Genomic DNA, 15,138 nt, shown 5'->3' with positions numbered 1-15,138 from the left:
GCGCCCGTGTGTGTGTGAGTGTCTGGAAGCAGTTTCCCTTCTTGTATCTGACCACTGGAGGGAGGCACTCTGGAGTCAAACCACTTGAATATTTAGTAAGCCCTTCCAACACAGCTTTGTGGATTGGATAAAACCCTCCAGACATCAGAAAGCCAGGCAGTGTGGTGTGCGCCTGTGGTTCTAGCTACTGAGTAGGCTGAGACAGAATTGCTTGAACCCACCTCAAGTTCAAGGTCAGCCCAAGCAACATTTTGAAACCTCCCCTAATCTTAAAAATAGATAGATAGGTGAATTAAACAAAACAAATGTGCCGTGAGCATAGCTCAGTGGAAGAGCACGTACTTACCATGTGCAAGGCCCTCGGTTAAAAAAGTAAAGCTGTGGCTCCTCCCTCCTTCTCCTCATGGTTAATGGTTAAGGGAGAGAAGGTATCTGGGAGGGAATTGAGACACCTCCCTTTCTCCTTGTAAATATGATTGGTTTGCCAGGCAGTGGGCACCCACTGCTCTTGAGTGGCATCTAATTTCCTCTGACGCTCTTGAGCGGCATCTAATGTCCTCTGATGCTCTGGATGTCACAGCTCCGAGCCTGTCGTAAGGAGTAAAGGAAGTAGGGCAGGTGGAGGCTCTCCAGCTTCTTCACGTCTGCATCATTCTCTCTAGGTCCTTGCTTCTTTCTGTCCTGCCCCATTGGCATTGAGGACTTCCGGACCTGGTTCATTGACCTGTGGAACAATTCCATCATTCCCTATCTCCAGGAAGGAGCCAAGGACGGGATCAAGGTGAGCCTCCCCTCCTGACCCTACTAGGGCTTCTGATTGCTCTAGAGCTGTGACACTGGTAACCACCATTCTTACGTAGCTATAAGATCCATTTTTATATACCACATAGGACTGGGATTGTATGATGCTTATCTTTCTCTGTATGGCTTATTTCCACACTTGCAACCATGCCTGCTGTGAATGACAAGGTTTCAGTTCTTTTATGACTGAAGCATATCCTACTATGTGTGTAGACAGATTTTCTGTATCCCATTCATTGGTTGATAGACACTTGGGTAATTTCCATCACTTGGCTATGTCGCGGCTGGACCAACATGGGAGTGAAGATGTATATCTCTTTGGCATACGAACCTCCTTTCTTCTTTGAATATATACTTAGCAGAAAGATTGCTGGATCATATAGTAGTTCTATTTTAAATTTTTTGAGGAGTCATTGTACTGTTTTCAATCATGGAGATATTAATTTACATTCCCACCAATAGTGTACAAGGCTTCCATTTGCCCCACATTTGTGATCTGTAGTCTTTTGAGGAATCACCAATCTTACTGGGGTGAGCTCTTAATTTTGGTTTTGATTGGCATTACCCTAGTGATAAGTGATCCTGAGGATATCGAAATCACCTTTTGGCTCTTTGCATGTCTTCTCTCAAGAAACAGCTATTTAGAGCCTATTGTGAAGTTAGGTAAATTTGATCACCTGTAATTAGCTCATAATGATCACTGACATCCATTCAAGCACCAACATCCTGTGATCCAATGACTGGTAGTTCTCAGTGATGTTTCACCCATAAAAATAATTTTATTGAGATAGATCTTAATGATGACTATTAAATTTCTAAAGGTGTTTTCTGGCAAGTACCAGAAGTCATTATTTTATTTATAAATTTGTGGTATTATTAAGGAAGATTTCCAATTTAAAAGATAATGTCTAGCCAAGTAGTGGTAGTACACGCCTTTAATCCCAGCACTTGGGAGGCAGAGGCAGGTAGATCTCTGTGAGTTTGAGACCAGCCTAGTCTTCAGAGTGAGTCCAGGACAACCAGGTCTCTGGTGCACAGAGAAACCCTGTCTTGAAATACCCCCTCCTTCCAAAATTAAATATTAAAAGATATTATATGACTAAAATTGAAGACTTACCCCCTGGAAAGTATAATTACAGGGTCATAAAATTTGTACATAATTTTAGTATAATGTAGGCATCCATCATGGGTAAATGAACAATGAAGATGTATGCATATACATACAATGCAATGTGGACATGGGTATGGGTCAGTTGAAATGGATGACCTATTAGTCAGGTGAACTTATGGAACATTATGTTGAGAAATAAGCCAGGGATGAAAAAATAATAGTAATGCATGTTCTCACTTCCACTTGGGGCTTGCCAAAGCCAAACCCACAGAAGCAGAGAAGAGTCAGTAGTTGCCAGGGGCTAGAGGGGTGGGTGGGGTCAGTGTCAGCCAGAGGATTCAGAGATCACCCAGACGAAGGGAATAAGTTCAAGAGATGTACTGTATCACTCGGCCCGGAAGGGCAATTACCTTATACTTTAAAAGTAAATAGAAAGTGTTCTGCCCACAAAACAGAAGATCATTAGCCTGATTTAACCATCCCACAACTGAGACCTTGTCCTAGTCAGGGTTTCTATTCCTGCACAACATCATGACCATGAAGCAAGTTGGGGAGGAAAGGGTTTATTTGGCTTACTTCCACATTGCTGTTTATCACCAGAGGAAGTCAGGACTGGAACTCAAGCAGGTCAGAAAGCAGGAGCTGATGCAGAGGCCATGGAGGGATGTTCCTTACTGGCTTTCTTCTCCTGGCTTGCTCAGCCTGCTCTCTTATAGAAGCCAAGACTTCCAGCCCAGGGATGGTACCACCCAAAGGGGCCCTACCCACCTTGATCACTAATTGAGAAAATGCCCCACAGCTGGATCTCATGGAGGCACTTCCCCAACTGAAGCTCCCTTCTCTGTGGTAACTCCAGCTTGTGTCAAGTTGACACACAAAACCAGCCAGTACAGACCTGTTTTAAATATGCTGTTGTTTATGAATATATACGATTCTATATTATTTTAACTGCTTTTCCCCCCAAAGACTCACAAATAAAGCATCACATAGCTAGATTAAGGAGCCACTTAAACGCTTGCCCAGTCTCTCGGTCGGCATATCACAGTGAGCTTGTGTACAGTTAGGATGGCTGTGCTGAAGCCACAGAGTGTCAGCCAGGGCTTTCCACTTTTACCATGGAGTAACGTTTTTATTCATTTATCTGCCACATGGACGAAAATCATTAGCAGCAGCAGCTACGGCAGAGATGAAACTAGGAAAAGAAGCACAGCTTTATACCTCTCTCACGATTCATGTTTCCTTTGCCTATATCCTGTCCTTCACCTATCTCTAATGAATTTTTATTTTTAAATAGAATAAATAAACATAGGAATACAGCTCAATCGGAGATCACTTGCCTACTAAAGTCCCTAGTCTCAAAATCCCAGACCCTAACTAACTAAGTAACTAACTAAATATATCGGTAGTTAATCTAGGCCATGGTGTGTCACATGCCTTTAATTCTAGCATTTGGATAAATGGACAAGGTATGAGTGTCACAGATATGAGGCCAGCCTGCACTACATAGTGAAAAAAATGATCAATCTTTAAGGTTTAACTAGGTATGTAGCAAATGACTACAGTCTCCAGAAGCTATGAGTTTGAGGCCAGCCTGGACTACATTACATGGGAAGCACCACAAGAGCCAGGAGCACATAGTGGTACTGTTTTAAAAAAATGACCTAGGCCTGTGGTGTCACATGCCTTTAATCCCAGCACTTGCAATTTGGAGGCAGAGATGGATGAATTTTGTGAGTTCAAGGCCAGCCTGGTCTATGCAATGAGTTCCAGGCTAGGAAGACCTATATAGTGAGACCCTACCTCTAAACAAACTTTTAAGACAATATGAGAAATTATTCTTAGTTTGTCTGGCAGTTTATACCAACTTGTTTTCTTTCATGAGAAGTTCAACTACATAGTTGAAAACCTCAAGCCTTTCTGTTTAAGGAACAAGGTAGTTCCAGGGGCCATATTGTTTATGAAGCACAGGCAAGACAACATAAGTAAGCTTCCATTCCGGTGCCCCTCTCATTGGTCACGTTTTTCTTCTCCAGGTTCATGGACAGAAAGCTGCTTGGGAAGATCCGGTGGAATGGGTCCGGGACACTCTTCCCTGGCCATCGGCCCAACAAGACCAATCAAAGCTATACCATCTGCCCCCACCTTCTGTGGGCCCTCACAGCATTGCCTCACCTCCGGAGGATAGGACAGTCAAAGACAGCACCCCAAACTCCCTCGACTCAGATCCCCTGGTGAGTAAAAGGCTTCTTAGAAGAAGTCACAGAGTATTACAGAACTGAGTTCACACACTCTTCGCATATGTGTCGATGGGTTTTGAAGGGTTTCAGCAAAGCCAGGACAAGAATGAGGCCAGTGAGGAACTCTGAGCATCAGGATTCTTGGGTTGATCTTATGCTTACATCCTAGCTGATGCTAAAGAACACATTTGGGAAAAGGTATTCTAGCTGAGACGCAAGTTTCAGGCCGTCTATGTAAGAAAACAGACCAAAGAAGGGCTGGAGAAGCTAAAACAGCTCTTACAAGCATTTGCTGCTCTTCCAGAGAACCCAGATTCAGTTTTCATCACCCATTTATGCTTAGGACTCCAGCTCTGAGGGGATCTGACACACACACTTAAAAATAGTAAAAATTAAAAATTAAAAATGTCGACACTCTCACCAACCAAGGGAATAGCATGGTAAGGACTGGTAGCGAGCACTTTCCCCCGCTGCCTCCCCTGATGTTCAGCTGAGACTTCATCAGCTGCATGGATTCTGTAAAACGTAAGCTAGCGGGAGATACTGCCAATGGATCTAGCCACAACAATTAGCAGCGTCAATATATAAAGTTAAAAGACATGCTCAGGACTGGCAACATGGCTCAACAGGTAAAAGAATTTGTCATACAAAGCTGACCATCAGTCTCAGGAGAGGACTCTCCACATGTATGACATGGCACATGCACACCTGCATTCACCTGCATCTGACACACACACACACACACACACACACCAATAAAAAAAATTACATGGAAAAAAATAAGCTTATAAACCAAAGACTGAGTGAAGGATACAAGAGGCATCTTTGACTAGAGGAAATATAAGTGACATAAAGACATACGATCCTCAACCTGTTTAGCCATGAGGAAATGCAAATTAAGTCAAGGGGCTACTCCTTTCCATTGGCAATAGGCAGAGTGTCTGAAGCACAGACTTTCATACTCCGCTGCGGGGATGTTCATTACTAAAACCGTGTTAGAGGGTAAGTTAGCAGAATGCAATGAAACTCAACACACAATGAAACACTCAACACACACAAATCAGTTGATCTTGCCATTGCACCTTTCCAGTAGTGAATAATTCCAATTGAGTCATAACAGATTTTTACTCAAATTTTGATTTTGTTGAAAACAGCTGTTCTATACATCACGACTTTTTTTTTTTTTTTTTTTTTTTTTTTTTTTTTTTTTTGTATTTTCGAGACAGGGTTTCTCTGTGTAGCCCTGGCTGTCCTAGAACTCACTCTGTAGACCAGGCTGGCCTCGAACTCAGAAATCCACCTGCCTCTGCCTCAATCACAACACTTTTTAGTTGGAAGACTGATTAATAGCATAGACACAAGAGGCTGGCAGTGGTGTGAGTAGCACCAACCAGGCTCACTTAGCTGAAGCCTGAACTATAAAAATGGAGGAGCACAGGAGTATGCTGAGGTGGTAGACTTGACACGGCATCTGGGGATAGCACAGAGCCTAGCCATTGGGGTCTAATCTACTGCAAGGGAATTCCAAGAGTCCAGGGCCAATTACAGCGCTTCTCTCATTACTCATGGTATAAGCTGGTACGTATGGGCCTCTATCATTCCCTGGAATGCATCTTGAAACATGGCAAGTATCTTTGCCCATGACAGCTTGTATATAACAAAAGGTGTACCAGGTGATGGCTCGTGTGCATGGGTTATAATCAGGTGAAGTAGGTGTCACTTCTTTATGAACCACCTCTAAACTCCATGTTCTTAGTCACACCGAGCGAGGATTGGGTATGATATAGGCTTATAGGGCTGGCCTGGTTGGGTTGGGTTGGGTTTCCCCATAGACAGGACCCAGCATCCCCCTCTTGCATTCATCCATGTCTACCTCCTTTTAGATGGCCATGCTACTGAAACTTCAAGAAGCTGCCAACTACATTGAGTCACCAGACCGAGAGACTATCCTGGACCCCAACCTCCAGGCGACACTCTGAGGGCCCCGCAGTCACTGTCACCCTGGAGGGCAGAAGGCTGGCTTCAGCATCATTAGCTCTCCTCTGCCCTCTTCCTTCATAGCTCTGGCTCACCAGCCTCGCCAAGAGAACAGGAGGGAAGAAGAGGGCAGGAGGAGGGACGGGTTCTCGGTGCTGAACCTTTAAGAACTTCCTAGTAGGAACTGGAATGGGAGGAGTTTGGGAACTCCTGCCCCTTAAGTACGTTTGCTGGCCTCCTCTTAGGAGAAAAGATGATTCTGGTCTTTTCTTAAAGTTTTGTTTCACCTACAAACTCTTGGGCTTTCTGGGGAGGGATTTAGAAGACATAAAAAAACAAAACAAAACAAAAAACCAACACAGCAGTTCCAAGCTGGTTCTCATGAACACCTCTGAGACAGTCACATGCGGGCTAATCTAAGGGAGGCAGGAAGCTCTATAGACTTTCTTGCAAACCCTTCCAATTCTGTCAACACTGCCAACAACCTTCCCCAAGAGATCTGGCCAGAGCCCAGAAAGAAGAAGCATGTGGTTTAACAAAAAAAAACAAAACAAAACAAAAAATATATGTGTAAATCAACCTGTAGAAGGTAAAAAAAAAAAAAAAACGGCAGTGCAAAAGACGACGCTGGAAGGAGGGGACCCAGCTGCCAAGATCGAAAGAGATCTGCCAGATCTTGCCTTCTGGATGACAATAGGGGACATTGCAAGATGGCTGCCAATCTAAAACGTCACCAAACCACAAGAGTAACATCATGGCCCTTGGAGAAAGACCACGAGCTGTCTTTCTGCCCTCTAACTGAACATGCATGAAAGTCAATAAACCCTACTTTTTAATTTTTAACTTTAAATTTTTATTTCTATTTTTTCCTTCCATTTGCCTATTTATTTGCCCCCTCTCTCCAGTTTCCTCACATCAATGAGATACTTGGGTTTCCTTCCAGGGAACAGTTTCGCTTTCCAAGTGGGTTTTCTTTGGAGAATTTCATTCCATACTATTGGTACAAGTTAGTCACTGGCATCCTTGGGGCTTATGTGGGACAAGAAACATTAGCTCATAATAATAAGAGAAAAAGAACTCAGACTCTTTGAATCCTTTTGCGAAAGCACATGTTCTGCCTGGAAGCTCAACTGCCATCCTCCGGCATGATAGACCTACCCTGAGCTTCATCTCAGACTGGGAGGAAAACCAAAATACTGGAAGCACCTGCCTGTCTTATGGCCTGTTAGGGCCCTCACTGCACTATTCGGATGGTAGCCACTTTGCCTGACTGAATCAAGATTCCCTAGCTAGCCCTTATTATTTGTTTTTGACATGAATAGTCACTTAGAAGAGATGGAGCAACTATGTGACCTGCTTCAGATCAGAATAAAAGGCTCAAGGAGTTTGACTTGGTGGCCAATAATTGCCTTCCAAAGAGATCCACATCTTGCAGAAGTCGCCCTCTTCCTAACCCACACTCCTTCATCTGACAAGTACTTACTGAGTATTTACCCGTCACTAAAGAAAAAAAGACAAGACTTGGTCCCTAAGCTCAAGGGCTAGGAGGCAATGTTAATCTCCTTTAACCACCCCTTTATCTGGACCTTGAAAATCATCTGAGAAATGCAGGTAAAGCCCAAGGAGTCAATTAAAAGAAGCCTTTGATTAGGTCTTCAATATGTTGTGGGCAAAGAAGATTGGGGATCAGTTTAAATGGAGCCTGAAGAACTGTGGAATCTTGCTTGTCTTGAATGGGAAAATCTACTTCTGTCACTTCTGGAAACTGGTGTAACCCGATTCCAGGTTGAGCTGCCTCCTGGGCTAATGTGTCAGCGCTCTGCAGTTCAGGGATACATACGATAAGCCTGGACCTAAGAGTATGCTCTTCAGATTCCTAAGTAGTACAAGGCTTACCAGAATCTATACCAAGATTCTGTGGGCAAACAAACCTGGGTCATTGTTCCACCCAACCAAGGAGTTACATGCACCTGAATCTCTAACGGTCTGTTTTCATTTAGATCCTCAAGAAGGTCTAGCTTGTCCCTCTTGCACCTTTCCACCCCCAGCAAAAGCTTCTATATTCACCTGGTAGCCCCAGGGATGACAGGGTCCTCTATTCTGGAGACTATTATTGCTACTGCTGCTAATTCCATGAGCTGTGAAGATCCCCCAACTCAGCTGCAAAATATGCAATTCTGTGGTGGGAAGAGGCTGGCTGTCCGAGGATGGTGCTGAAATCACTGCCTTAAGGTCTGCTGTGCAGAATGAGAAGGCCCCCAGAGCTGGGTGTTCCAACTTAGAAGGAAGGGAAGGCCGGATAGGCCTCCTTTGGACCTAGGTCTCTTTTGAACCCTATCCAAAGCTCCAGTGCATGGCAAGGCTCAGACTTTTCACTAACATCCTGACGCATGAGCCTCTCATTCTCTTCTCTGGTGCTGCCCAGCCAGTGCCTTCTGACATGGATGTTACTGGCTACTTAAGAAGGAAAGTAGGAAATGCCTTCTTCCATTCCAACTGCCTCAGACTACAGAGGGATTATCTCTGTGGTAACCATGGATACCATGGAGAATTCTATTTGGGTCTGCAGCAAAGTTGATTCTGGAGGCCTCTCATATACAACTTTATTTCTATTCCTGGGATCCACCACCCTCTTCTCTCAGTTGACTGCTGCATTTAGTTCAGGCCTCAAATAGCTATCCTCCTAGAAGTGTGTTCCCATCTAGTGAAGTGCTCTTGAAGCCTACACTTTCCTTCTGGAGCCTGGGACCCTGTTTACAGTTGCACATCTGGGCCCCTCACAGTAGGATCAACCATCTCAAAAAAGGGATCATGGTTCTGTGGCATTTGTGGAAGGTTGAGCCTCCTCATGGTGCTATAACCCCTTGGGATGCTCATCCAGACTTCTGAGAAGCAAAAAGCCTGAGCTCCCCCTCACTGCCTAAGAATTCATGGCAAAGAGCAAATCTGTAGCATTCCTCCCAACCTACACGCTTCTTGGTTGAGACTACTAGGACTCCTCAGAAAGGAAAAACTGGGTCCCACAGCTAAATTCCCAATCTCCAGGCACCTTCAGAAGAATGCAACCTATCTTAATTCTGCAACTTTTGCTATTCCCTTTCCTTCCAACTCCTGATTCCATCCCTCACCAAAGTTGGCTAGTGAAGAACATCAGCCTTTGGAGGGCTTCAGCTCGAGCAGAGGCTCGCCAGAGTCTCTCGCACTTGGGGATGAAGACCAATAAGTTGTGTTCAATGTGTTTGTTTCTCAGTCCCTGCCTAAGCACTAAAATAAAATACTAGGTATTGGAGGCTGCTAAGGGACCTGATGTCTGTGCATCTTTCTGTCTCTGTCCTTCTCTCTCACACACGAGCAGTTTGTTGTTTGTTACCTTCTGGGGCTTCGTGGAACGTTATTTTTGATACCGGCTTTCTGGTAACTTGTTGGTGCTTATTTCTGTCTCTGTAAATCCTTATTCCAGCGTCTTTCATGTAGTCTAATCATTTGGAAGGTAGAGGCTGGCAAGGAAGGAGAATGGGGTAAAAGACCACGGAGAGAGCCCACAAGAAAACCTTTCTTGGTTGGTAAACATTTGGGTCTTGAATTACCAACCTTCTAATCTGTCCGTACTGATGGACTTAAGACAAAATAATGATTTTTTTCCCTCCCCTTTTCATTTTGTGCTGTGTGGCTTTTCTAGCTTAGAAGAGTCTGTGGACTTCATGTATGCAGCTCCTTCCTGATGGCTCTCAACGATGAGTCACACTGTTCAGAGGAGTGCCACCCCCTTCCAGGACTCTGATGATGAACTCTGTTTCCTGTCCTATTCCAGGAAAGTAGTAGGTTCTCACCCCACCTCCCATCACCCCAGATGGAACCCATCCCAGCAGCCAGCATGTGCACAGAGGACACATGCCTGATCAGGTGATCCAAATGACATTAATGATCTTTTTTATGGCATAGGGGTTTGGAAGAGGAAGTTGTGCTGATCACCAATCTAATTCAGGGTTCGAGTGTAGAAGTGACTCAGATGGTTAATTAAAGCTCTTTATCAGTTTGTATCCTTTCTTCCCATAGTCCTGTGCATTAGCTAAACTGAAGCTGGTAAACGGACTCCATGAACAACCCCCGTGGTAAGGAGTAAAATGGCTGTAACAACAAGTTGGCTAATAGCAATGGATAAGATGGATGTACCAACAGTTGTTGGTACCTTTTTTTTTTTCTTCTACTACTGGGTATTGAATCTAGGGTTTCTCATATACTCAGTAAGTACCCCATTGCTAAGCTTTATCGTTAGCCTTCATTTTGGCTTTAAAGACAAGAGTTTCACTAAGTTGTCCATAATAGCTCTGAATTCACTAACTATTCCAAGCAAGCTTTGAATTTGATGATTACACACACACACACACACACACACACACACACACACACACACACACGCATGCCTCTCAAGTAATTGGGATTTCAGCCCGCATCCCTAGGCTCAGCTATAACTCTGTAAGTGAGAACTATTCATAAGAGTTCCCAACAAGGAGGCCCAAAAATAGGTTCCAAATGGCCAAAGCCTGAAGACACTGTTCTTCATCACTGAACCAGCCTTATCAATCCTCAACCTGCTCAGGGATAACAGGGCCACCAGCTTGGCTCTCCCCACAGCCCAGGATACACTGGTGTACACTCTAGCCCTGGAAGCACGCAAACTGGAAAGCAGCAGTCTCGAAGGAGAGGGAGCAATTGAGCTTCAGAAACCGCAGGGAGAACACGACAGTTGAAAAGTTCACCTATTTATATTAGTTCATTCCGGTTTGATGTCCTGGCCATTTTCCTTAATGAGTATGTCACGGGGAACATTCTGTGATGTGGTCCTAGAAGGGGAATCCCTGGTTCTTGATTCAGTCTTTCGTTCCATACAGCAGTGGCACTAGACAGATGTTTTTCAGATGAACATCTGTCTAGCAGCATATAGGAATGTGTTAGGAATAAAATTCCCAGGCTCTAATCCAGATTTACCAAGTCCAACCTTTGTGGTGGCGGTGCCCAGCAGAGCTCTTCAACAGTTCCTATGGTGAGTGAACCCAACGCATGAGAGCCTTTGCTCCAAGATGTTTGAAGACCCCAAATAAGAAGCATTTATGGTCTGATTCAAATGTTAACATTTCAGAGTCCCTTTTCTCATCCTTGGGTCTCTGGGAGTTAGCACTGAAAACACGTGCTTTGGGGTGGAATGCAGGGGAGCTCATATCTATCCTATCTGACTGCAGCCTCTAGTAGGAAACTTCCTGCCTCTGAAATTTCTACCTGGCAAACTATGGGGCTTCAGTGGAAGAGTGGTGCTGGAGGTCTCATCCGAATTACTGTCCTGAAGGAGTCTTTTTTCTGTTAATAGTGTAAGAAGAGTAAAATAAAATCTAATTTGCATTTCTATGTAAAGTGTTCTCCTGACAACACCCCTCTCCCTGCTTTAAGTGTCTGAGAGTCCTGATGAGTTTGAGGGCCTAGCCAGAGAGCCTAGCCAGACCCTCCTTCCCCAGAGCAGCTGACAGCTGTGGGGCTCCAGTTATGCCAGAAAGGCCATGTCTCTGCTCCCTCCGCCCACAAAAGAGAGTTCTACACAGTGAAAATAACATATCTTCATCCTTAAGTTCAACCTTGCCTTTTCCCACACCAGGACCTAAATACAGTACTCAGCACATAAAACAAAATAAAATCCTCTTTTAAAAAATTTTTTTTTTCCAGAAAGAACTTCATAGATTTCCAAACTCACAAACTAGTTGATATGGCCATGGAAGACTTGAGACTTTTAGAAGTGGCTTTGTTTCAAATTTGTCAGTTTCCCTTCTATAAAAGCATTTTTGTGTAGAGTTATTAAAAATCACTAGAACCGGGCCTCCTGAGCTCAGAGACTAAGCACTGGAAGGAAAGACTTAAAGTCCAAGGAAAGCAAGAGTAAAACATTTACACTAAAATCACCCTCCTTACCATCCAGTCAGCTCCTGTGGCATCATCCTGCTTCCCTGCATCCCAGCTCCTGTGGCATCATCCTGCTTCCCTGCATCCCAGCTCCTGTGGCATCATCCTGCTTCCATGGCATTTCTCTAAGGAGGAAGATAAAAGGAGCAAACTCCTGCCCAGCAGCCAGTTTCCAATACAACTCTGCTGCACCCCACCCCAACTTCCTAATGCTGTTCGGTTTATTGCTTTTAACAAAACAAATTTATAGCAAGCTCCAGGACCTGCTGGCTTCCTTTCCTCCCCCTCCCTATCCTGTTTTACACAGCACTGCTCATGTAAGAGTCTGTTTCTCAAATGCATGGCATTCCTCAGGTGGAGGATGGGCAAGAATGTTCACTTTTTAAAACTTACTGGGTAGAAAAATCCCAAACCAGGATATGTGTGTGTCTGTGTGTTCGTCTTATTTTCTTCTCATTTGGCCCTCGCCTATTCCAATCTGTCCCCTTTTATACCTGATGTAGAAAAGGCAGAACTGAATCCGGAAAGCAAATTGTTGTATATAGTTGCGGTAACAATCATGAAGAGAGCTGGGCTGTCCCCTCAATAATTCATTTTAAATGAAAAAAAAAATTGGTTGAAAATGAAATCCATGCCTTGGCCAGCCAAAATGGCCTTCCTCCATCACCACAGAGACTACCCTTCCTTGGGTCCTCTGTTGACCGGGCATGTCTCCATCCAGCAAAATTCATCTGTTCGCTGCCATTTGCGTTTCAATAAAGTTATCTCCTGTATTGTCCTTTGGTTTTCTAGCCCACTCTCTGCTTGGTTTCTGTGTCCATCTATCTCAATGCTTGGTATGCAATGACAGATAGCTCCTGGTCATTTGTCTAACTCAGAAGCAAACTGTATTAGAGTTCTCTAGAGTCATAGAATTTACGGGTAGTCCCTATATAGTAAAGGAATTTGTTGATGAATTGCAGTCTGTAGTCCAGCTCCCAACAATCGTCAGCAGCAGCTGTGAATGGAAGCCCAAGGATCTAGCAGTTGCTCAGCCCCACAAGGCAAGCAGGTGAAGAAGAGAGAGTAAATCTTCTTTCTTCCAATGACTTTATGTAGGTCTCCAGCAGCAGGTGTGGCCCAGACTAAAGGGGTGTGCCATCATGCCTTTAATTCCAGATGAACTCAGAGATCTCCCCGTCTTAGTCTTCTGGAATTCATAGCCACTATGTCTCAAGGTCTCCATGCCAAGATCCAGGTCAGAAACTTGTATCTCTCAGCCTCCAGATTAGAACCACAGGTGAGCCTTCCAATTCTGGATTGTAGTTCTTTCCAGATATAGTCAAGTTGACAACTAGGAATAGCCACCCCACAAACCCCACCTACTTTTAAACCCCTGACCAAATGCTAATAAGCAGGAGTCTTTTTTTACTTCTGTTTTGTGGGCAGGAAGGGAACCCCAACTTTGTACATTGTGGACAGTTTCTGTCTTACTTTATTTCAGCTGCAGATAACATAAACAAAAGCAACGTGGGGAGGAACGGGTTTTTATTTCACCTTACAGGTATAGTCCATTATAAAGGGAAGTCAAGGCAGGAACTCTGGGAAGAGGCTCGAAGCCACAGCCACTTAGGAGTGTACTCACGGCATCGCTCCCTTTGGTCTTAGAGAGCCTAGGCCCACCTGCCTGGGATGGAACTAACTACAGTGGGCTGGCCTCCACTATGCCAATTAGCAATTAAGAAATGGTTCCCAAACTTAGCTACAGGCCAGCCTGATGCAGTTAATTCTTCAGTTGAGGTTCTTCACAGGTAATTCTAGTTCGTGTCAAGTTAATAGCTGAGGCTAACTACGACAGTTTCTCTCACCAGAAATCAAGGCTTCTAGGGTGGGGGATGGAGGGTGGGGGATAGGGAGTGGGGAGGGTCTTGAATCCTCCACCCACTGCAAAGTTTGAAAAGGCACCACCCTCTAGACCAACGGGTTCTCAATCTGTAGGCTGAGACCCCTCTGGAGGTTGAATGACTCTTTCACAAGGGTCGCATATCAGACATCCCTCCTAATCAGATATTTACATTACAATTCATAACGGCGAAATTGCAGTTATGAAGTAGCAACAAAAATATTAGAGTTGGGGGAATCACCCCAAGGTAACTCTTAAAGCACCACAGCATTAGGAAGGTTGAGAAACACATTTTCTTTGGGGGGCAAAAGTGAACTTACCTCAAAGGACAGCTATTTTCATGGAGTGCAGTTTCTCCTGGCCTCTTCGTAAAACAGAAGAAAATAAGTCTTACTGGTCTCCACTCTGGAGCTGCAGAATCCAGGGGCACTCTCCTTCCTCTGAAAGCACTGTGGTAACACAGGCCACCTTGGCCCTCTTTGACACAGGAGGTGACAGATGGGTTTAGAGCTTTCCTCAAGAATGTTCTTTCCAAAGAATTTTCAGATTAGGCGATTTAAGCTGCAGTCGTGATCAGTTAGCAACCAGTCTTGGGCTTTTTCTGGAACTGCTAACTAGTTTCCTTCCCCATTTGTGAATAAGAGAAACTTTCCTAGAAAGTATTCACATCGAAGGCACTAAAGCTTAGCAGCTTGCCAAGGAATACCTGCTCAGAGTGCCAACAGCATAAGCCATTCCATTCCTTCTACCACTGCGTGTGGCCTGCATTTGAATCCCCTGTGCTAATCTCCTTCACTTGCCCTGTTGGGTAGAGCCTCTATGTTGTGGCCATTTTCTGCGACTACCCTTGTTAGCCATATTGAAGTACTCTTTCTCCCTTAGCCCTTCAGTCAGGATCTCCCTGAGGGGGGTGGGAGAAGAATGTTCAGCTAACTAGACGGCTCAGGAGGCAGTAAAGTGCTTGCCACACCTGACAACCTGAGTTAACTCTTACATAAAAGGGGGCTGAAGATAAACTCCACACTAAGTTGTCCTCTAACCCCTTCAGGTATCCCATGCTTGCGCGCGCACACACACACACACACTTTGGAAAAACTTTTTATTGATTTCTTTGTGAATTTCACATCATGCACCCCAATCTCACTGATCCCCCCACCCCTTCATATCTGCCCTGTACCCTT

General features: G+C 44.5%; 1 protein-coding gene across 4 annotated transcripts in view; it reads left to right on the top strand.

The window, feature by feature from the left end:
* Window positions 1-12,866, top strand: part of Nav1 (neuron navigator 1) — a 266,750-nt gene extending 253,884 nt beyond the window's left edge. For all 4 annotated transcript variants that reach the window (XM_031383782.1, XM_031383771.1, XM_031383749.1 and 1 more), the window contains 3 exons: window positions 663-781; window positions 3,946-4,143; window positions 6,033-12,866. In XM_031383782.1, coding sequence (XP_031239642.1) covers window positions 663-781; window positions 3,946-4,143; window positions 6,033-6,128 — 413 coding nt within the window. In that variant the 3' untranslated portion in view covers window positions 6,129-12,866. The remainder of the gene's footprint in view (window positions 1-662; window positions 782-3,945; window positions 4,144-6,032) is intronic.
* The last annotated feature ends 2,272 nt before the right edge of the window (window positions 12,867-15,138 follow it).

This window comes from Mastomys coucha, unplaced genomic scaffold, assembly GCF_008632895.1.
Source record: "Mastomys coucha isolate ucsf_1 unplaced genomic scaffold, UCSF_Mcou_1 pScaffold1, whole genome shotgun sequence".
Lineage (NCBI taxonomy): Eukaryota > Metazoa > Chordata > Mammalia > Rodentia > Muridae > Mastomys > Mastomys coucha.
This window is presented reverse-complemented; position numbering and strand designations above follow the sequence as displayed.